Source organism: Furipterus horrens, unplaced genomic scaffold, assembly GCF_987537825.1.
Source record: "Furipterus horrens unplaced genomic scaffold, mFurHor1.1.pri manual_scaffold_8, whole genome shotgun sequence".
Classification (NCBI taxonomy): domain Eukaryota; kingdom Metazoa; phylum Chordata; class Mammalia; order Chiroptera; family Furipteridae; genus Furipterus; species Furipterus horrens.
In genome coordinates this window covers 100,702,939-100,725,356 of record NW_028327178.1, presented here as the reverse complement: position 1 = coordinate 100,725,356, position 22,418 = coordinate 100,702,939, and the positions used below count along the sequence as shown (strand labels likewise).

The window sequence follows — 22,418 nt, the reverse complement described above, 5'->3', positions numbered from 1 at the left end:
TGCCCATACAGGCTCAGGTATGGTCCTGGACACGTGAACAAAGGCATACACATAACCTCAGGCACATACATGGGCACAGTCCCCACATGAACATGGGTCTACATGTGGCACAGAGATACACTCGGACATGGTCTTACACCCACACGCAGTCACACACACAAGCCCAGCCTCATATACCAGCTCAGCTGCCCACCTGTACACAACCCCGCTCAGGCACAGCTCTACACACAGGCAACATCTGGGCAGCCACGCACACACAGGCACAGCTGTCCACCTTGATACAGCTCTTCACCAGAGTTAACTCCACCTTGGCCACAACCCTCACACAGATGCAGGCACACCTGGACGCAGTTACATACAACCGGAAGCAACCAGAGTGGGGCAGCCGACACAAGGCCCAAGCACACAACCACACACAGCCTCACACCCAACAGAGCCACATACAACCCCTCCCAGGAAACAGCCCTTCACAAAGACGGAGCATACATATACAGTCACCTGCACGATCACAGGAAACAGCCACACCAAATATCACCATCCTGGGCCCAGGCTGCACCAGAGGGTGGCCATAGACAGGCCTGGGCACAGCCAGGTGCAGCAACATTCAGACAGCTTCATTCACTGCCCCAAGGAAGCCCCAGCACACCAAGATCCAGCCACCTGGGGACACAAGTTCACAGAGGTGGCTGAGTCCCCAGACACGGATTCAGGTGCATGTTGCAATCCCCCAGGGGCACTGGGGGCATGTGGAAAAGGGAGCACACACATCAAAAGTCCCATCTGCAAGAAGGCCTCAGACACGGCCGCACTCACTCATTCACACAACAGGGAACATTGGAGCTAAAGGTTGGATGGATCTCCCCTCTCCCTCCATGGGGCCCGCATACAGCTGGCTGACCGGCAGGCCCCACTTGGGCTGGGGCTCCTGGTAAAGCCAGTAGCTGCCACCATCCTTCCCCACCATGTTAGCCTAAGCAAGGCTGGACAGGAAGCACGTTCCATCGTTGGTGCACTGTGTCCAAGGGCTTGGCACTGCTTCTGGCTCTATGGCTGCATGACAGACACCAGGGGCACTTGGGTTCTTGGGGGAAAGTACGGTCAGCCCCAGTTCCCCCAGGAGCCAGGAACTGATGAGGAGGAAGTGGACCAGAGAGAAGGGTGGGCACAAAGGGATGGTGGGAGAACAGGAGCAATGACAGTGTCCATGTGGGTGCAGCTCTTATGCACACACACACCTGCATGTATGCCTGGTGGGCACATCCATGGCTAGCCAAATGGCACTTTAAGGCCTGTGTGCCCATGTGACATGCTGTGTGTCTATTTGAGTGTATTCATTCATTCATTTAAGAAATATATATGTGGACCTACTATGTGTTAGGCACTGGGGACATGGCAATGAAAAAGCAAACAAGCCTCCCTGCTCTCAGGAAGCAAGTAAGCAAACAGATCTCTGATCTGGGAAGGCTTCTCTGAGGAGATCACATTGAAGCAGAGACCTGAAGGGTGTGAAGACAAGGGCCCTGGGGGAAGAGCATTCTAGGCAGAGGGAACAGCATATGCAAAGCCCCTGAGGAGAAGTGGAGAGGCAACTGGATCTTGCAGCCATGGAGCTTTGCCTTTTATGCTGAGGAAGCTGAGAAGTCCGCAGATGGGCTTGTCCAGGAAAGTGACATGATCTGACTTAGTTTTAACAGGATCCCCTGGCTGTTCCGTGACGATTAGGTGGAGGGTGAGGGGGAGTGAGGGCAGAGACAGATTGCCCATCGGGGAGAGTATTGCAATTACCTAGGCAGAAAATGATAGTGGTGGGGAACAAGGTGGTACCAGTGACAGTACTGAAAAGAGGTCGACTTATGGATAGATTTTGAAAGTAGAGCTGAAAGCATTTGCTAATGGATTGGATGTGGGGTGTGAAAGGAAGGAAATTCAAGGATGACTACCACGATTTTGACCTAGACAATTAAAGAGATGGAGTTTCCATTTGCTGAGATGGGAGGAGCAGATTTCAGGGATGGAGGGAAATCAGGAGTTTGATTTCAGACGTGCAAAGTTGGAAGTACTTATTAGCCAGCCAAGTGGAGATCTTGAAAAAGGCAGTTCAATATACAGGTTCAGTGGGGGAGGTCTGGGCTAGAGACATAAATGTGGAAATTGTTGGTAGCAAAGACCGCCTGGGCTTTAAGCGTCCAAGGAGTACTTCAAAATCAATTTTGCAAATGGGGGAAACTGAGGCTCAGAGAGTCAGTGATGTGTTCAAGGTCACATAGCAAGTCAGAGGCGGCTCAAGCCCCTGACTTCCCAGGACCAGCAGCCCCTGCTCCTAGACTCAAACTCTGGCCTAAGATGTGGCCCTGTCTCTCTTTACCCAAAACTGACCTGCATGTTTCCACATGAAAAAGACCAGAAAGGAGGCTGGAGAAGGAAGCAGGAGCCCTATCCGAAGGACCTGAGGGGAAGCCAGGAGCCTGGGAAGGCTTAAGCAAGTGGGGGACGTAGGCAGACTAGCATTTGAGACATCGCCCCCTGCTGCTGTATGGAGAACGGAGGCGCATGGTTAAGGGGGGTAGGGGCGCCCCTGGGTGGCTCGTCCATTATTACTTCACTCAGGCTTCGACCCTGAGAGGCAGCAGGACTGATGGTAGCATCCCCCGTGAACAGCTGGGAACGCCGAGGCTCAGAGGGGAGAAAATGTGCTCGCAGCCACATAGCAGGTCCGTGACCCAGCAAGTCACTGAGCTTGGCTCCCAGACTGTTGGAGTGGCAAGGGTCCCTGAGGCACGGGTCGGGAAGCTGAGACCAAGAGAAGGGCAAGGACTCGTTCAAGGTTACCCAGCAGGTAGGAAGCCCAGGGAAGCCCCCAGCACCGGCCTGAGGAGCCTCACCCCGCCTCCCCTCCCTCTCCCAGCCCACTTGCTCTGACATTCCACTCAGGAAAAAGTCAATTTAGGCAAGCCAGGCAACCCAGGAGGGGGAGGGAGGAAGCAGAAATTAAATTAGTTTATTTCATTGGAGCAACTTTTTGAAGGGGAAGCAAATTCGACACCGGGGTGCTTGCGGAGACTCCAAGCGGCTTTGAACATCAGTCACAATTACTGAGCCTCCCGGTCTGGGCTCTGGGGGGTGGGGCCGAAAAGCGGCACGGGTTCTGGGCAGCTTCGCAGATCAGAGGGAGCACGGACGCAGCCTGGGACATGAAAGGCAGCCGCACTCTCAAATTAAACCGCTCCTGGCTTAAAAGGGAAGGGAAGTGTGCCAGGGGCCCCTGGTGAGCCACGCTTCCAAGGAGGGGCACACGCTGCTGAGCAGGTTCTGCAGCTGACGGTCAGGAGGCCTGGCTGCCCTCGTGACCTTGGCCAAGTCCCTGCCTCTCTTCTGAGCCTTGAGGGAGTTTCATTTATGCAACAGGTATTTATTTTCTTAAAGATTTTACTTACTTTTAGAGAAGGGGAGGGAAGGAGAAAGAGAGGAAGAGAAACATCAAACCATAGACCTGGCCCACAACCCAGGCATGTGCCCTGACCAGGAATCAAACCAGTGACCTTTTGATTTGTGGGACAACACCCAATCCACTGAACCACACCAGTCAGGGCATGCAACAGGCATTTATTGAGTGCCTACTGTGTGCCACGCACTGTTCCAGGTATTGGGGATTATTAGGAAACCTATAGAGAGAGAGACAGGAAAGAAATAAACAAGCCAACATATTATACACCCAGGGGTGTAAGTGCTGTGAATAACAGGGAATTGGGAATTATACAGGGTGAGGCAAAAGTGGGTTTACAGTTGTTCATATGGAAAATAATACAATGATTAATAAACAATAATACAAGAATAAACTGTGTGTCACATACTCACAGTTATAAACCCAGTTTTGCCCCACCCTGTGTTGGGGGAGTACTATTTTTTCAGATTATTTATTTATGTATATTTAGAGAGAGGGGAAGGGAGAGAGAAAAGGAAAGAGGGCGAGAGACACCAATCGGTTGCCTGTCATGCCTCTCATATATGCCCCTACTGTTTGCATCCCAACCAGGGGCCAAACCCACAACCCAGGCATGTGCCCTGACCGGGAATCAAACTGAGCCACACTGGTCGGGACAGGCAAGGCCTTTCTTTTTATAAGATGACATTTGAACAAAGATCTGAAGGAACTAAGGGAGTGAGCCAAGGAACTATGTGACAGACACAGTGGTTTTCATACTTTATTGTACATCCACATTCCCTGAAGGGCTTGTTAAAAACACAGATGCTTGCCTCCGCCCCCACCCCCCACCCCCCAGGGTTTCTGATTCAGTGAGTCCAGGCTACTAGAAATGTTTGCATTTTTTAACAAATTCCAAGGTAATGCTGATGCCAATGGTCTAGGCACCACACTTGGAGAACTCCTGCGCTTTAGGAATATGTTCCAGGCAAAGGGAACAGCAAGTACAAAGGTCCTGAGGCACAGTGTGTTTGTCATGTTTGAGGAATAGCAAGAAGGTCACTGTGGGTAAAGAGAGGAGTAAGTGAGGGGCAGAGTGTCCAATGAGACCAGAGGAGGTACCGGAGGTGGGATCACTTAGGACTTTGTAGCCACCAACACATTTTCAATTCTACTCTGAGTGAGTTAAGAAGTACAGAAGTGACATGACCCAACTTATATTTTTAAAGGATGACTGTTGGCCACCATGTTTAAAATAGACTGTAGGGAGCAAGGTTGGAAGTAGGAAGATTAGCGAGGGGGCAACTGCAATCGTGTGAACGAGAGGTGACGGTGACTTGGTCCAGGGTACATGGCGAGAAGATAAGAGATTAGATGTGTATGTTGAAGGCAGAGCCAACAGGGCTTGTGAGCGATTGGATGTGGGAGGTGAGAGAAGAGACAAGGATGATGCTGAAGTTTTGGGCCCAAGAAACTGGATGGATGCATCTGCGTTGCTGAGACTGGGGATGCTCCAGGAACAGCAAGTTTGCAAAATTAAGAATCCATTATCGGACAGGTCGAGATTGAGATGTCCACTAGAAATCTGAGGAGAGCTGTCAGGGCGACAGATTTCTGAGCCTGAAGGTCAGGAGCGAGATCGGACCTAGAGATATAATTTTGGAAGTCATCCACCGTCAGAGGAAACTGAAGGCTTGAGGCTGGATAAAATCAACAAGGGAGTAAGTTTTGCTAGAGAAGAGTTGGACTCGATGTCAGAAGGCTGGACCCTTTCCCTGGGGGGTCAGTCCTGGACAGTGTACAGCAAGAGGGTCTCATAGGGCTCCTGTGCCCAGTTTAACTCCACCTGCTTATTAATGCCAATTATGTATAAGATAATATACTTGGCATTGTTGAGGATACAGAAATGAGAAGTTCAATCCAACACACATCTATTAGCCACTGCTTTATTCTGGGCACTGCAGGGGATATAAAGATAAGTAATTGAGTTAAACCCACAAATGTTTATTAGCACCCATTCTATACAAGGCCTCCCATGTACTTGGCCCTGTAGGGGTTGCAAGATGAGTCACCCAACTTTGCAGACATTTATTAGCACCTACTTTCTGTATAGCCCCAAGGGGATAAAAAATAAGCAGTTGCTTTCAATTCAATAAACACAGATCCATGCCTACCATGTGGGGATGCAAAGTTAAGCAAGACGCGACTCCTGGCCTCAAAGTGGTGGCAGATCGGTTGTATTTCTGGTGTCAACTCTAATTGATAGTGACTTTCAGGCTGTATTAAGGAGTCTGAGGTTTCATTCAGGCTCACCAGAAAAGAAAGCCACAATTGATTAGTGAAGTCTGCTAGAGCAAAGGCAGGAGAATGGGGTAGCTTATACGCCATAAGATTGTCATTGCTGGCCCGTGGAACTGAGGCTCAGCAGGCTGGGAATGGGCAGAGTCTCTGCCCCAGCCACTTTCCCCATGTATTCCAATTCCTCTGTTAGCAACATCTTTAATAGATGGAAAAAAGACCTTTATAGTAGAGCTTGCGTTGGGATACTCACTAAATAACAGCTATCAGCCAACGCTGCTTTCATGGAGTTATTTCCCTTTATTCTCACGATCCTGGAGAATAAACAAGGCAGATATTACTGTCCTCATTTTACCAAGGAGGAAGTAAATTCAGAGAGAGAAAAAGTGACTTGTCTGAGGTTCCGGGGTAAGATAGAGCCAAAACCAGACCCAGAACCTGAAACCAGAACCCGGGCTTCTTGCCTCGGCAGGCGTGGCAAATATAATCACAACCATTTCTTTAGCTGGCACAAGACTTTGCAGCTTGCAAAGCACTTTTACATCCCTAATCTCATTTCATCATCTTGGGAACTCTCTTGGGTTAAGTATTGACACCCCCATTTTACAGCTGAGGAAACTGAGATTCAAGAGGGGAAGAGAAATACAATTGGGATAACATACTGTCTGATGGCCAAATCCAGTGCTGGGGTGAGGGGGACAGAGGGGAAAGGAGGGTGTTCCTGAGAGTCCCATTTGGGCAGGGCAGCAGCAGGCTGGGAGCCTCTGATTGTCCCACCTGCAACCGGAGAGTGTAGCTCAGCAGCCCTCGGGCCCCAGCCAGGAATCAATCGCTGGCCTCTGCAGAGACAACTTCTAAAGATGTTTTTAATTAAAGTCCAGGAAGATCTATATGTGCAATATCTCCTTGCCTAGCAACGGCACTGGCTTTCACTACCCAGGCTGGGGATGGGGGGACAGGGCAAGAGGTTTCTGGTGGGAAGAGGTGACAGAGAGGCGCAGAGGCCCTGGCCTCCCGGAGCGCCCATAACCCCGAGGATCTGAACAGGCAGGAGTTCATCTGTGTCTTTCTTTGTCTTTTTCATCAACAAATAACTCAACACACATGAGCACACTCTATGCCAGACCCTGTGCCCGCTGCGGCAGGGGCTACAAAGGTGACAAAGCCACCATCTTGGGTGACTCAATGGAACTGAATTATAAGCAAAAACAATTTTTGCTTTCTGCAACTGGCAGAGGGACACTTGCAGACAGTTAGAATGTCACTGGCCCAAACAAACAAGGTGACCAGACAACTTCCCAGAGTGCCCTGTTTAAATGGGGAGAGAATGGAAGAGCATATGGGTCTCCATTTGGGATGGCAGGGGGACAGATTGGATACACACACACACACACATGCAACAGTCACCTGCATGGCTGAGTCCATGGCTGGGACCCAAGAGCAGAGGAAGAGTAAGGGGACAGTGTTCTGGAGTTCCTTGGAGACTCTGGAGAAGTGTTTGTGACATAAAGGGGCCCTGACCCCATCCAGCGGAAATCGCCTTTCTTCTGCTTATCCCCTCCCACTCTCTTCCACTCTCCTCCTGCTTATTATGTGTCTCCGTCTGTCTCTGTTTCTATAAAACTCTACTTTCCGACTTTATCTCTGTATTTCTACCTCTCTCTGTCACATTGTCTCTGTCCCACTTTTCCTCTGTCTCTATGTATCTCTGCCTCTCCAACCTCATCTCTCTGTCTCTGCCCTGACTTCTCCCTATGTGTCTGAGTATCTCTGTCTTCCCACTTTCTCTCTGTCCACTTCTCTGGATCTCTGTCCCTTGTCTCTCTGCCTCTGACCCACTTTCTTGCCCCATCTCTCTGTGCCACCTTCTCTGTCACTTGTCGCGGAGCCTGCCTCCTCCCCCTCTGTCCTGTGACCTCCCCCTCCTGAGCAGCCAGTTGCCTGCATCTCCAGTGCATCATTCATATACATTAGGCTGCCCTGGCTGGGCAGCGGAAGTCGGGTGGAGGCCAGCCCAGCAAGCGCTTTATAAGTGATGATCAAAGAGGGAGTTGGTGGGGTGGTGAGGGGGGAGTTGGAGAAGGGGCTTGTTTCCTGTGTAATCTGAGCATTCCCAGGGACTCGACAAGTGGTTTTTAATTTTTAATAGAAAGCATTTCGAGCAGTTCTGGCAGCAGCAGGGGGTGGGACTCATTTTTTATAAATGTTTGAGAAGCTAAATGTGAGCCGAGGGTTTCCCAGGCCCAGCAGGCAGCGCAGGGAGGGAGGAAAGAGGCAGGATAATCATAATTACAAACATCTTCATAATAATGACACTTGGTCACCTCAGTTGAGGACTGTTCTTTTCCAAAGTGTTTCATCTCTTTCATCTCGTTAAGGCGTCTCCCTCACCCAATGAGGCAAGAAGGATAAAGCCTTATCTCCATTTCACAGAAGGGGAACTGAGGCCCAGGCAGGTCAGACAGTTTTCCCATAACCGAGGACAGGGCTGGAATGAGAATTTACGTCTTCAGTCCCTTAATTCCACTCACGATAACACCACCTCCTCCCTGAGCCAACTGGGGCTTCTCCTGGGATCCTGGAGCCTCAGGTTGGGTCTCAGTTGGATCCCACAGATAACAAGGGTCAAGGGACAAGAAAGGAAAGAATTCTGGCCTGGGATCCAAGACATGGGTTCCGGTTCCGACTCCGTGATGAGCCATGTCAGAACCACCCAGATAAACCAGAGATGAGCAGTGGACCAGCCCCATCCCTTGTGATACTGTTGCCCAGGGATCTCCTACTCATGGCCAAGGACATGGCCCCAGAAATCTTCTAACCGTGCAGAGAGAAGAGAAAGGAATAACTCTGATAGAGTGCCTAGTACATGTCTGGCTTCACCTAGCTCTGAAATCCATCATCTTGAATCCTCATAGCATCTCTGAAAGGCAGAATGGGCCCCTCCAAATTTAAGCCAAGAAAATAGGTCAAACAGGAGGAAAGACTTGACCAAGGTGCAGAGTGAAGAAGTGGTGGGATTTGAACTCAGGACTCTCTTAGGCTAAAGCCCACATATTCTCCACGGAGGTATGAGGGGCATCTCCTCTCAAGATGTCCAACTTCTCCCACCTGTTTTGCCTGGGAGGAGCACTGCATCATCCTTTCTGCCTCCTTCTAGGTGTCTGTCTCAGAACAAGCACAGTGAGTCCTGGTGGGTGACATGCTGGCTCCACAGACCTGGGTTCAAATCTGTTCCTACCATGTACTAATGATTTAACCTTGGAAAAGTCATTCAGCCTCTCTGTGACTCAGTTTCCTCACCAGTTCAATCAGAGATTGCGTCGAGGGCACCAGTTCTTAGCCTGGGATGCACTTTAGAATCACTGTGGGAGCTTTTAAAAATACACTTGCCTGTGCTCCACCCCAAGAGAGTACTATTGAATTGGTCTGGGGTGGGCCTCAGCATCAGTTTTATTTTATAGCTCCTGAGAGATTCTAATGTGCAGCCGGGCTGAGAACCACTGGTTCCCACACTCTCCCAGGACCAGCCTTTCCATATCTAACATTCCACATGGAGCCCTGGGCTCTGAGATCCTGTTTGTCCATGAATCACTTGGGCAACCCTTCCTATGCCAGCCTGGACTTTGGCTCTTCACCTCAGGTAGCAGAAGGGCTGGCTTGCAGCACCATGGACAACAAACAGCTCATCTGTGCTTCTGAAAGTGGCTTTGAACAAGTGGGGGTGGAGGTGGGAATGCTCAATACAGCTCTTTGCCATTCCCCTCCTCTCCTCGGCCTGCTTTCTCTGAATCTTCCCTCTCTTGCTTTCTGTCTATTTCTACTCCTATTGACCCACCTTATACATGTGGGTTTTGACATCAGATCAATCTGAGTTTGGATCTTACCCTTGCCATTTCCTTGCCAGGGGAATTTAGCCAGGCTCTGTCCTTGGTTCTGAACATGGAAATCTATTTTTCTCACAGCAATCCTGAGAGTTTTGTGGTACTATCACCCTCATTTCACAAAGGAGGAAATTAAGGCACAAAGTGTTTCATTACTTTGCTCATCCTCCAGTTCCTCATACATAAAGTGGAAATTCCATAAGATGATATACATAAAGGGCTTATCAATATCCAACAAAATCATCATCGAATAAATATAATCTATCATCATCACTTAATAATGATATATAATGATGGGTTTCTTTATTACTCATCATTAATTCACATTTTCATTCTTCACTATGCATAGCAGTCTCCTCATCTGTAAAGTGGGATTAATGCAGGATTGTACTGGAATCATCTCATATCAGTTTACAAGAGCCAAGTATTGATTTTCAAGAGCTTTGTGAGCCTCTTGATACCACACTGGTAGACTGAAACTGGCCATGGTGGGAGTATTTACACCATGGAAATCAGCAAACAGTACAAAGCAGGGCATTCCTCCCTGCAGCGCCGGCCCCTGGAGCTGATGGTGTACCAGCCAGCACACCTCTGCATCCCATCACAGAGGTGGCGCGAGGACTGATGGGGAGCATGGATGTGACGGGGCACTGTAAAATGCAAACTGCTGAACCTAGGAGGGATGACCTCAAGCTGGTCCCCCAGCAACCACAAGCCTGGCACCATTCTGTCTGTCAATTCTGGGGAGCTGCTGACTTGTGAAGGAGGGAGAAGGGGTGTGGCTGCTGGGGAACAAGTTGTGAATCACTGACCCTTCACCGTCCTCACATGTTGGCATGAACTGTAATAGCTGCAATAAAGAATCCCCAACTGGGGAAATGCCTCCATGATCCCTGAGGGAGTCCTTGGGATGCAGCAAGAGGTGCGGGAGGGGAGAGAGAGAGGGGGGGGGGGGATCAGCCATTCCCTGGGGAGTCACCCAGCCCAGTATTGTGCCTTGCCCAGTGGGTGGAGGGAAATATGCAGAGGGGAGTGACAGGAGGACCCTCTCTCATAACAGTTACAACAGTCACTGTTTATTGAGCACCCTCCATGAGCCTGATGCTTTATATATCTTTCTTCTTCCAAATCAGTATGTCTGTCAGAGAGGCATGATTGTGCCATTGTATACTGGCAGGCAGCACCTCCTGATTTGACAACAACCTGCATTTATTGAGTCCTTAGCAAGGGTTAGACACTGTCCTCAGTGCTGAAAGTGGAAATCTATTTGAATTCTCAAACTGATCCCAAGAGTCTGGTAGTACTATCACCCTAATCTCACAAATAAGAAAATTGAGGGACAAAGGGGTTTGTGCTATGCCCAAGGTCAAACTGGTAATAAGTGGCAGAGTCATCCTGATTGTGATTCAGTACATCAGGCCACCATCCCCAGAGTCGCTGCACCTGTACTGACTCTAGCACTCAGAAAAAACTTTGGCCTCAGAGAGTCCTGAGTTCAAATCCCACCACTTCCTCAGGCAAGCCCTTTCTGCTCTTTTACCTGTTTCTTCACCTGTAATTAGAAGGGGCCCATTCTGCCTCTCAGGGATGCTATGAAGATTAGAGATGATGAATTTAAATGCCTGGTGAAGCCAAGCATGTAAAGGGCATTCAATAGTTTATTCTTTTCTCCTCTCTCTGTATAATGGGGTGGAGGCACCTGGGATCATTCCCTTGGCCCTGAACCTGAGACCCCTGAGCACCAAGCATCAAGAGGGAGGGGGCTTGCCCAAACCTCTCCCTCGGCTTCTCCTGGAAACTCTGGTTCAGACATGGAGCCGGAGCCACCAAAGAGAGAGGCGCATTGCAGGGCAGGTTTAGGAGGCTCGTGATGGGAGGGAGGACATGAGAGGGAAATGAGAAATGCAAAAGAGTGAAAAATAAATACATGTGTCTGTCTGGAATGATCGAGGGCCCCAGGCTGGAGGCGGGAGAGGCGGGCGGCAGGCCGGCTTAGCAGAATTGCTGCAGTAGCATTTCCAAAGCCTCACTCATTAGCCAGGCAGTGAGCTGGTCTCCCTCCCTGCATGCTGCCCTGCTGGACTGGAGAGCCCAACCCAGCAGGACCGGGCCCCATCCTCTCACTAGCAGGCCACTCAGAAGACAGCATCTCCTTGAAGTGAGGTCTGAGCCCCCGAGACAGTCTCTTGGGTCTTTCACCTCATCCCCTCCTTTCTGAAAAGGTTCAGATAAACTACATGGCTTTCCTGCCCCCCAATTCAACCCCTCCCCCCAGATCTTCACCCCCATTCTGTCCAGCCTCACGTCCCAAGCCCTGCTTTTGTCAAATTGAACATGATGTCAAATTAGAGCCATCTCTGGGACAGACCAAGAGAAGCTCCCAGTTTAATGAGGCAGCGTCGAAAATCAATAACTTAATTGCCGCTCTTTGATGGACTTTTATCCAATTTATACTCTCCCCAGCAGCCTACGTGTGGAGCATGAGGAGAAGTGTGTATGTCTGGGGGCAGGGACCATCTGGGCAGGGGGTAGGGAGGGGTGAGGACACCAGGGCCTACAGCCCCTGGGTCCCAAAGGGGAAGCTAGGCACTGCCATTCTCCTTCCCCAGGGGCCCAGAGACACTGGCCTCTGAGCCCCAAAGGATGTGGTTACCCTTATGGGCTTTCCCCTCATCCCCCGCACCCCCATCCTATGGCGGGACAGGGGGATGAGGGAAGTGAAGGGGTGAGGAGTGAGGGGTGTGCAGAGGAAGGAGGCAGAATTCCCTTGAGAAATGCAGAGGAGCTGGGGTGGGTGGAAAGACCCCTGCTTTGGGCATCAGGGGACTGGTTTCCAGTCCTGGCTCTAACTCCGACTGTCATGACCTTAATTGGTGAAAATGACCATGACCACTACCCACTGAGAGACTGCCCTGAGCCCGCTCTGCACTGGGAGTTCAGAATGCATTCCCTCGTGAACCAAGGACTCGAATTTCCCCCATTTTGCTGAAGAGGAAACTGAGATTCAGAGAGACTGCCTTCCGTTGCCAGAGTCCTACAGCTGGGAACCACAGAAGGGAGACTTGAATCCAGACCCGATTTCATGTTCGTTCTTGTGCCAGTCACTAGGAAGGCCCCTGATCAGAAAGCAGATTGAGTGGGACTCAGTGTGGGGATAGGGACTGACTTCGGTGGCCTCCAGCCTGGGCCTCCTCTCCCAGCTTCCTCGGGAGTAGGGAGAGGTGGGAGGAGAGCTCAGTGGCCCCAGGTGACCCCTGTGTTGCTTGGTCCCCGGGGCCCAGGCACATCGGTGATGCAGGTGATGGCCTCGGATGCGGATGACCCGACATACGGCAGCAGCGCTCGATTGGTTTACAGCGTGCTGGATGGAGAGAATCACTTCACGGTGGACCCCAAGACCGGTGAGGGGCGGGGCCACAAGGGGGCGTGGTCACGGCTGGGCGGGGCTACAGGGAGGGGCCTGGGCGAAACCAGAGGAGTGACACCAGGGGCGGGGTCAGAGGGAGCGGGCCGCCCACCGAGGACAGCAGCCAGATGTCTGCTCTCATCCTTCTAACCACGTGGCGCTGAGGGTAGGACAGAGCACACGGAAGCGTTTTACCCGCTCCAGGAAACTCAAGGGTCGAGAAGAGGGAGGGGCAGCCAGGAGGCGGCCACTATGGGCGCCTTCAAAGGACTTGGGGGGTCTGAACGAAGCAGCTCCCTGTCCTTGAACCTAAACTGAGGCAGGCGTGACCTAAGTGTAGTTTGGGGGAGGTCGGCTGGTGAAGGGCACCTTTTCAGCAGTTGTGAGAGCTCCTGACGGAAAGACAGAAACACAGACGGTTAGGGAAGAAGGGTTCTTCGCTTATCTGCCCTCCCCAACGCCACCAAATGGTGGTGCAGCAGCCCCCCATCGGGCCCCACTTCACTCCGAGGTTACAGCCTGCATAGTCTCTGAGGGGCCTTGCCAGAGTGGCAGGAAGGACAGAAGGGGGAGACTGAGGCTCAGAGAAATGCAGTGGCTCGCTGGGAGGTCGCACAGCAGTGAGTGGCTGCCAGTTTCAGGGTTGGTGTTCTCATGTTCATGGGGATAGGAGAGGACAGATGCTATAATGGGGCTCACGGTCGGGTGGGGGAAGGGGGCCAGGTATATGCGTGGGCAATTAAGATTTAAGATGCAAGGTTTCTCGGAGGAGGTAGCAGTACCTCCAAAGGGTAAGAAGGTCTTGGCCAGACAGAGATTCAGGGAAGTGCATTCCAGGCAGAGCACATGGCGCAGGCAAAACTTGGAGGACAAGCGCATTCTGAGGCATGAGGGGAATTGTAAGCAACTCAGGTCTGGAGAAGAGGGCGTGTTGAGAAGTGATGTGGAGAGGCTGGCAGGGGCCTTTGTGCCCAGTGTAAGTGAGGTCAGAAAGCTTGGATTTTATTCTCAGGGCAATGGGGGAGGGAAGGGTATTTGATGGAGTTGCATTTTGGGTTTCTGTGTGTTTGTTTTGTTTTGTTTGGAGAGGGGGGTTCAAGTGTCCAGTCTATGAGCACAGATATGATTGTATTTTCTTACATATAATATCTTTATTATTGTTTTCTCCTTCCAAAATGTATACATTTTAGAGAACATTCAAACATTAAAGAAATGTTCAAAAGAGAAAGGAAGGAAGGAAGGAAATGCTTCCTGCCACCATCCCCAGTATTTGCAGCCCCAAAGATAGCCACTCGGTGTATATATCCTACAAGATCTTCGACTCACTCATTTGAAAAATAAGCTATTTTTTAAATAGAAAATATATTTCAAGGTTCAAAATTCAAAAAGTCCAAACAGGTATTTAGTGGAAATTCTTCACCCCTTCCAGTCCCCCAGTCACCCAGCCTGTGTCTCCAAGGCAACTAATGTAATTTTCTTATATGTCTTTCCAGAGCTAGTCTATGCATGTACAAGAAAATAAGTATATGGAGTTGTTTTATTTTTTTTTACACAAATGGTAGCTATAACACACTCTACACACTGCTTGTCCTTTTTGCTTACCAATATATCTTGAAGATTATTTCATATCAGTACATACAGTGCTTTCTCATTCTCTTATTCAACAGCTGTTGTAGATACACAAAAATTTGTCTCACCAGTCCCCTACTGATGGACACTTATGCTCTTTCCAATCTTGCTACAACGAACAATGCTACAGTGAATAAGCTCGTACATATATCACTTTGTGTGTATGTGTGAGTATATCTGCACAATAGTGTTCAGGAAGTGGAAAAGCTAGTCAAAGAGCACGTGCATTTATTTGGGATCTAGATAGATAATGCCAGTTTGCACTCCTGAGAGCCACGTACAAGGGAGGTTGGTGCCCCTCCTCCTCGCCAACACGTTGGGTTCATTGATGGCTTGGAAACAGGGAAGTGACATGCTCAGGTTTTCATTTTAACAAGATCCCTTGGGCTGCTGCTGTATAGCATGGCTCAGAGGCAGGGATTGAATTCAGGGAGAACCCAGAGTCTGGGATGCCCAGTAGAGAGCCCCACAGGACAGAACCCAAAGCCTATGCCCCTTCTTGGCATCCCCCCCAGACTCTCTGATGTGTTTCATCTAGTTAGGGGGCCAGAGGTAATGTAGGATTGGTTGTGAGGGTTTGTGGAGGTTCTGAGGCATGAGCATGAGAGCGAGATCCTATGAAGGGCAAACCTTGGGGGCCTAAATGAATATAAGAGACCAGATTGAGAGAAGAATCCAGGGACTCCTAACTTGGGGCCTGGTGCAGAGCTAATTAATGCAGTTTAACCACGTTGGATTTAAGATGAAAGAAGAGGAGGAAAGAAACATCTAGAACATCTAGCAGGCCATCTAAAATAAGGGCTTGAAGCACTGAGAATGGTTGGGGCTCTGTAAACTTTGGTTTCACCAGGTGCACGAGAGGAATAATAATACTCATCTCACATAGTTGCTGTGAGGATTCAGTGGGAGCGTTCATTCATTCATTCAACAACTCTTTACTGAGTGCCTACTATATGCCCAGCTGTGTTCTAGGCTCTAGGAACCTGACAGTGGGCAAATCCAAGAGCCTCCCCTCATGGAGCTTTTATTCAAATTGCGAGTACAGAAAACAAGCATCTAAACATACAACTGAATGTCAAGTAGCAATGAGTGCTAGGAAAAAACATAAAGGAGAGTAAGAGGGGAGGTCTAGATGAAGAAATCAGGACCGGTCTTTCTGGGGAGCTGACCCTGGGGTAGAGACCTAAAGGAAGTGAGGCTGGGGGCCACTCAGTATCTAGGAGAGAGCTTTCAGGCCAAGAAAACTGCGAGTACATGACGTGTTCAGCGCAATAGTTGGTACATAAATGGAAACCAAAGGCATGAAAAAGATGATGATGATGAAGCCTGTGGAGATGGCGTCCTTAGAGTTGATCAGCTTTTTGTGGGGAAGAGAAGAAGAGACAAAACACAGAAATAAGGGAGGGCCCGGGACCAAATCTGGGAGCTGGCAGGGTGGGCAGATAAAGAATCAGGCTCCGAGAGACTGAGGACAGCTGGGTTCCAAGGAAGAGCATCCCCCACTGCCGAGAGTCTGGAGGAAGGCAGCAGGTGGGGAGCCAAGAGCCCTGGAAGGGCAGAAAGAGTTAGTTCCCAAGAAGCCAGAGCATGGGCTCCAAGCAAGGCAGGCAAAGATGCCAATGAGATCCTTGTTCTTGGGTCCCTCAACTTTCTTAGCCTGAAAGTGTCTTTGTTGACATTTCCCAGGAAGGACCACATTTTCCCTCTCTTGCCTTTGGCCCCACTGCAGGAGCCACCCGGTGCCTTTCCCAGCCCCAGCTCCATTTCCCCAGCCAGGAATATTCCGCTGATGTGGGGCTATATTTAGCAGCTGCTGCGAGGTACAGTCTGTTCTCACTGTGCAGATAGCAGGGAGCAGAGCCCGGACAGGGCCTGAGAGGAGGGTGAGAGGGGTGGGAGGGGCAGGGTGCCACGAGGCCCTGTACCAGAAGAGGGATTAACGTGTGTGCTTTAAAGGCCAGGACTGCCAGCAAGCCCCCCACAGGGGCGACGGGGATGGCATTTGCAGGCTAATGAGGCATCACTTGGGCTCCAGGGCCCCTTCTACAGCAGTTGAAGGAGACAGCAGAGGTGATGAGGACAACAGCTGGAACTGGGGGTGATGGGTGAGAAGAAGGCTACAGGGAGCCGCCAAGGCCACATTCTAATTACCAGCCCCACCCCCTGCCACCTCAGCAAGAATAGAAAGACTCACGCAGAGACATCAAGATATCCGCTGAAAATTCTCAGCTGGACCAGAGATGCCTGTTTTCCTGGGAGAGAATGAAACTAGCCTTTACTGAGCATCTTCTAAGTGTGAGGCAGGACAGAGAGTCTGTGGCAGTAACTCAGGCAGTCAACATGTTTATTGAACACCTACTATGTGCCAGGCTCTGTAGATAAGATGATGAACAAGGCCAATATGGATCTCTGCCCTTGTGGAACTTATTTATGGAGTACCCAACCCAGGACTTGAGGGGGACCAGTGAAACATCTCCAAAATGTAAGACCTGCTGCTGGAAGCTTTGTCTCATTTTTTCCCCCAACAGCCCTATCCGTTGGGTATACCCACTTTACAGAATAGGAAACTGAGGTTCAGAGAGACTCGAGAACTTTCCCTGAGGCCAGGTAGCATGTAAAAGGTGGAAAGAAGTCTTGAACCATATCTGCCTAACTCCAAGTTCCCTTCTTTTTGCACTGCCTCAGATTTGACTCTAGCCCCTGCACATAGTAGGCCCTCATTAAGGGATTAATAAATGAATGAATGAATTTTCAGAGCCAGAAGGTTTCAAGAACAACTTCATGGGCTGATTTGGGAATTTTGTCCCAGGCTCCCCAGAAGTGCCCCAGCCTCCAGGATGCTTCTCCCAGCATCAGGAGGCAGAGTTGGGGGTGGGGATAATTGTGGAAAGAAGGGGAAGGAACTAGTCAAAGAACATGTATGAATGACCCATGAACATGGACAGCAGTGTAGGAATTGACTGTGGGAGCAGGGAGTGGGATGGAGGGAGGAGGGCAAAGGGGGAAAAGTGGGACAACTGTAATAGAATAACAGTAAAAAATGATTTAAAAAAAAAGAAGAAAGAAAAATATGCTGTCAACTCCTCCCAACCATAAACTGGCCTCAGAGTAAAGTGACTTTGCCATTCCTCCCACCCTTTAAATCTGGGCCAGCCTTGTGGCTGCTTTGGCCAACAGAATGTACCAGAAGTGATGTTCTGTAAGTTCCCAGATTAGGCCTTAAGAGACCTTGAAGATTTCACTCTCTCCTGGAACATGGTCCTGAGACCGCCATGTAAGGAAGCCAGCTCAGCCTGCTGGGAAATGAGAGAAGGTCCTGGTGACAGCCAGGGTCAACTGCCAGACATGTGCATTAAGCCATCTCGGGCCTTCCAGCTGGCTGACCCCACCTACACGCGTGCGCGCATGCGCGCGCACACACACACACGCCAGTTAAATGCAGCTGCATGAATGTGCCCAGGAGAGGAACAGACTGGGGAACTCAATTTCTCTCTCCGCTATCTAGTGCTATATAACAAACTTCTCCAAAATGTGGTGGCTTAACACAGCAATAATTCCTTATTGGTCATAATTCTGTGGGTTTGCTGGGGTCACGCACATGGTGACAATCAGCTGGCAAGTCAGCTAGCACAGCTGGCATGGCTGGCCCTCTCCCTCCATAGCCTTTTGTTCTGGGCTTCTTCACAGTATGATGGTCTCAGGGTCCCAAGAGGACAGGTCCCCAGCACACAAGGGCTTATCAAACCTCGCTTTTGTCACACTTGCTAATGTCCCATTGGCCAAAGCAAGTAGCATAGCCCTGGCCAGGGTCATTGTGGGCAGAGATGACCCATGCCATGGATTCTGGGAGGTGTGGTTCATTGGGAGCTGTTACCATAGCAACCTAACACTGAGTGTAACCCTGAGGCAGGGTCCAGATGCACCATGGCCTCTGGGTACCCACCTCCCAGTCACCGGGAGATGGCACCTGACCATACACTCAAGGCTTCATTACCTGTTTCCCAAAGAGAAGAGTTCAGTGTCCCCAGTTCCTCTGGAGCAGGAAGTGGCAGGGCCAGCAAGGAGGCCAGCCTCTTGAGCGTGTCTCCTCACCCACAGGTGTGGACCTCAGCCAGACCCCTGCTCCAAGCCCCATTCAGGGCCAGGGTTGCTGAGCTTTTTGTAAACAAGCTCACAGAGGCTTAGTGGCCCCAAATCCCATCATCAGCCTCTCTACATCCCATGTGACATGCACAAAGCTTAGCACACAGTAAGTGCTCAGCTAGTCAGCTCCCCTCCCTGCCTTCCCACGTGGCTCGCCCAGGGCCACCCTGTCTCTGGCCTTGTGGCCCCTCACTCCACTGTCAATCTGTCTGTCTGCGCTCTCCTTTCTACCCCACCCCCCATCTTTTCTCACCTCTTCCTGTCTCTCTGCCTCTCTGTTGTCTGAGAATGTCTATTTCACTGTTTCTGTTTCCTCTCCCCAGGTCTGTCTCTCCCTCGGTCTGTTTCTCTTACTGTCTCCTCCTGGGTGTAGGTCTCCCTGACTTTATTGATCCACTCACCCCTTCTCTCCTTCTCTGTCTCTGTAGGTCTCCCTCCCTCTGTGTCCCTCACCTCCCCTGTCTCTGCCTCTGTCCCCCATGCATGCCTCTCTCCTCTTGTCCCTTTCCCGCCTCTCCTTGGGTTTCTGTCTCTCTTTCCCCAGGTTCTCTTTTCTTCTCTCTCTCTCTCCTCCTCCCTCTATCAGCTTCAGCCGTTGTCTTCTCCTCTTTCGTCCCTTCTGCTCCTTTCCTCCATCCACCCCCCCGCCCCCCCACTGAGGCAGAGGACACACAACAGGCCCACCTTCCCAGTACACCCACCACTGTCCAGGGCTGCAACAGCTAACAGACCAGCGGCAAAGACTCAGCAGCTTACAGACCCTGGGCCCTGCCCCACCCCCAGAAGGGTGCCCCTCACCATCGCAGTGTTGAGGTGCAGGATGCCGGGGTAGGTCGAGAAGGACCTGCTGCATTATTGAAAAGATGGCTTGCCTGATGAGGACTGAGAAGAGCCAGGAGAATATTTCGGGGGCTGAGACGGAACCACATGAATGGCATTGCTCTGTCAGAGGCCGGGCTCTGCCCTTGTACCAGGCAGTGCGGGGATACAGGGAGGCTAGGCAGGGACCCTTCTTCCTTGCACCGTGCCAGCAGCACAGCGCAACTTGGGCCCTGGAGCGTCTGCTTGAGTCCTGGCTGTGCACTTGCTCCATGTGAGACTTTGGGCAAGTACTGAGCCTCCCTATGCCTCTGTGTCCCCATCTGTAAAGTGGGGACAATCACAGCACCTTCCTCATAGGGTTGTGAAAGGATTAAATGAGACAGTTCTCTTTAGGTGCCTAGTACAGTGCCAGGTACAGAGTACAGGCACATCAGTGTTAGTGACTGTCATTGTCACATGCCATTCTCTTGAGCTGAAACGCTGCACCCGTGATTCTTAACTGATTTTGCCCCGAGGCCATTTGACAATGTCCGAAGACATTTTTGGAATTGGGTTGGTGGACAGGGCACTGCTACTGGTGTCTAGTGGGTAGAATTATCCTGTGAAAAATGTCCGTAGTGCCGAGGTGGAGAAATCCTGCTCCGTGGGGAAGTATTATGGTTGTCACATTTTACAGATGAGGAAACTGAGTTTCAGAGAGGTCAAGGGATATACTCAAGTCACATGGCCCAAAAGTGGCAGATCTGGGGTGACCCCAAGCCCATCTGCTTCCAACACTCCCCTCTCCTTGGGATGACCTGTTCCAGCAGAGGAAGGATCAGCAGGGGCCTATTGAGAAATCTTGAAGGCCGCCAATAGTGGGTCTGCATGACCCTTGTTGGGATAAGTACACATGCCATTTCTCCATGTGGTCCCACAAAAGCACAGCCACCCCCTAGTTACACCCCCAGCTCCCCTGCTACACATGCGCACGCACACACACACACACACACGCACACATTGCAGCCTCCTCTCCCATTCTATTGCCTTCATTGGCGTCTGGAGGCTGCCTGGGGACATCGGGACTCAGAGATTGGGTTTTATGGGGCACATCATGGGGTTGCTGGTGCATGACTCCACCTGGCGCTCAGGCCCTGGGTACCACCTGTCACCACCTGGTGCTTGGCAGGTTGGAGTGAGTCATGGGGGGAGGCTCTGCATGCCTCATCGACTCCCCGCTCCACCTTCGTCTCCCACTGGCAGAGAGACAAGGAGCGCAGCCTTCCCCTTGGCAGAATTCATTTTGCAGTCACCCCATTCCTGCGGCCGCTCCACCCCCGCATCCATTAACAGCTTGAAGGATTGTGTGTTCAGCCATTAGCCAGTGCCCGGACAGAGACTCTGTGGTCAGGCTGGGGGCCAGGGGCTGGGGCTCCGAGAGCTGGGGGATGATGTAATCATGGAGGTGTGTGTGAGAATGAGTGTGTTTGCGTGCATGAGTGTATGTGAACACATATGTGTGCTTATGTAGGCAGCACATAAGTGTATGAGACATACCTAGTGTGTGTGTACAGGTGCGTGTGACTCCATAGTGAGTGGACCCGAGTGTGGGGGTGAGTCCAGTTCACTTTGTTAAACTCTCACCAAGCTGCTGCTTCACGCCAGGCTTGGGGCAGACACAGGCCAGGCTCCCTCAGGGAATATCAGGGTTCACCCTCATCTGGGGAAACTGAGGCCTCAAAAGTGGGACGGGTTGCCCAGGGGCAGGTTCTAGTCCCTACACTCTATTTAGTAAACCAAATAGTCCATTCTGTTGCTTTTGTGTTGTGTGTGTGTGAATGTGTGTGTATGCTTGCATGTGTCACAGTGTGTCTTTGAGAGTATGTGTTTAAAAGTAGGTGTGTGTTAGTGTCCCTATGTATAATGTGTGAGTGTGTATGTGTATTTGAAAGTGTGTATGAATCTGATAGTTGTGTGTATATGTATGTGTGATAAGAGTATTGTGTGTGTGTGTGCAGAGTACTGAGTGTGTGTGACCTGTCTGAGCCTCTGAGCATATCTGTATGAGCACGTGTGTGAACATGTGAGTATGTGTGGTGGCTGCTGAGCCCCCGCACCTGTACCGTGGCCACGACTGTGTCTTCTGTGTTCCCCTCCTGATCCTGAATGAGCCAGCCTCTGCCTGTGGAGGGGCCTCGGATCAGCTGGCAGCCGGAGTGGGCATCCCGGGCCTTACCTTCCCTCACGCACAGGTGTGATCCGGACGGCTGTGCCTGACCTTGACCGCGAGAGCCAGGAGCGCTACGAGGTGGTGATCCAGGCCACAGACATGGCGGGGCAGCTGGGCGGCCTCTCGGGCTCCACTACCGTCACCATCGTGGTCACCGATGTCAATGACAACCCACCCCGTTTCCCGCAGAGTGAGTAAGACCCTCCAGAAGAAGGAGGCAACATCTCTGTGTCTGTCTGTGAGCCCATCCGAGCCACCCCCTGACCCCGAGTTCCCTTTTGGCTTCCCGCTAAAAGAGGGACTCCCATCTGTCTGTCTGTCTACCCATATGAGCCAGCCACGTACTCCCAGATCCCTTCTACTCATGATTTTCCATACATCCAAGTAACATGGTCATCTCCCACCCCGCCCCTTGCTTTCTGGTGATGATGAGTTCCCATTTGCCCACCCACCCAAACCAGCACAGCCCTTGCACACACCCCAGTAACTGCCACTGATCCAGGCTTGCAAGGGGGTGGGGGGTGGACACAGGAATATAGGAAGAAGCTGCAGCCATACCCAGGTCATCATTGTGCCTGGAGAAGCTGGAGTCTGGAGTGACAGTTTTTC

General features: G+C 51.0%; 1 protein-coding gene across 1 annotated transcript in view; it reads left to right on the top strand.

Annotated features, from left to right (window-relative positions):
• CDH22 (cadherin 22) overlaps window positions 1-22,418 on the top strand; it is a 121,377-nt gene that overhangs the window by 62,268 nt on the left and 36,691 nt on the right. Inside the window, exons 4-5 of the mRNA XM_090286503.1 lie at window positions 12,882-13,001; window positions 21,832-21,999. Of these exons, the coding sequence (XP_090142629.1) occupies window positions 12,882-13,001; window positions 21,832-21,999 (288 nt within the window). The remainder of the gene's footprint in view (window positions 1-12,881; window positions 13,002-21,831; window positions 22,000-22,418) is intronic.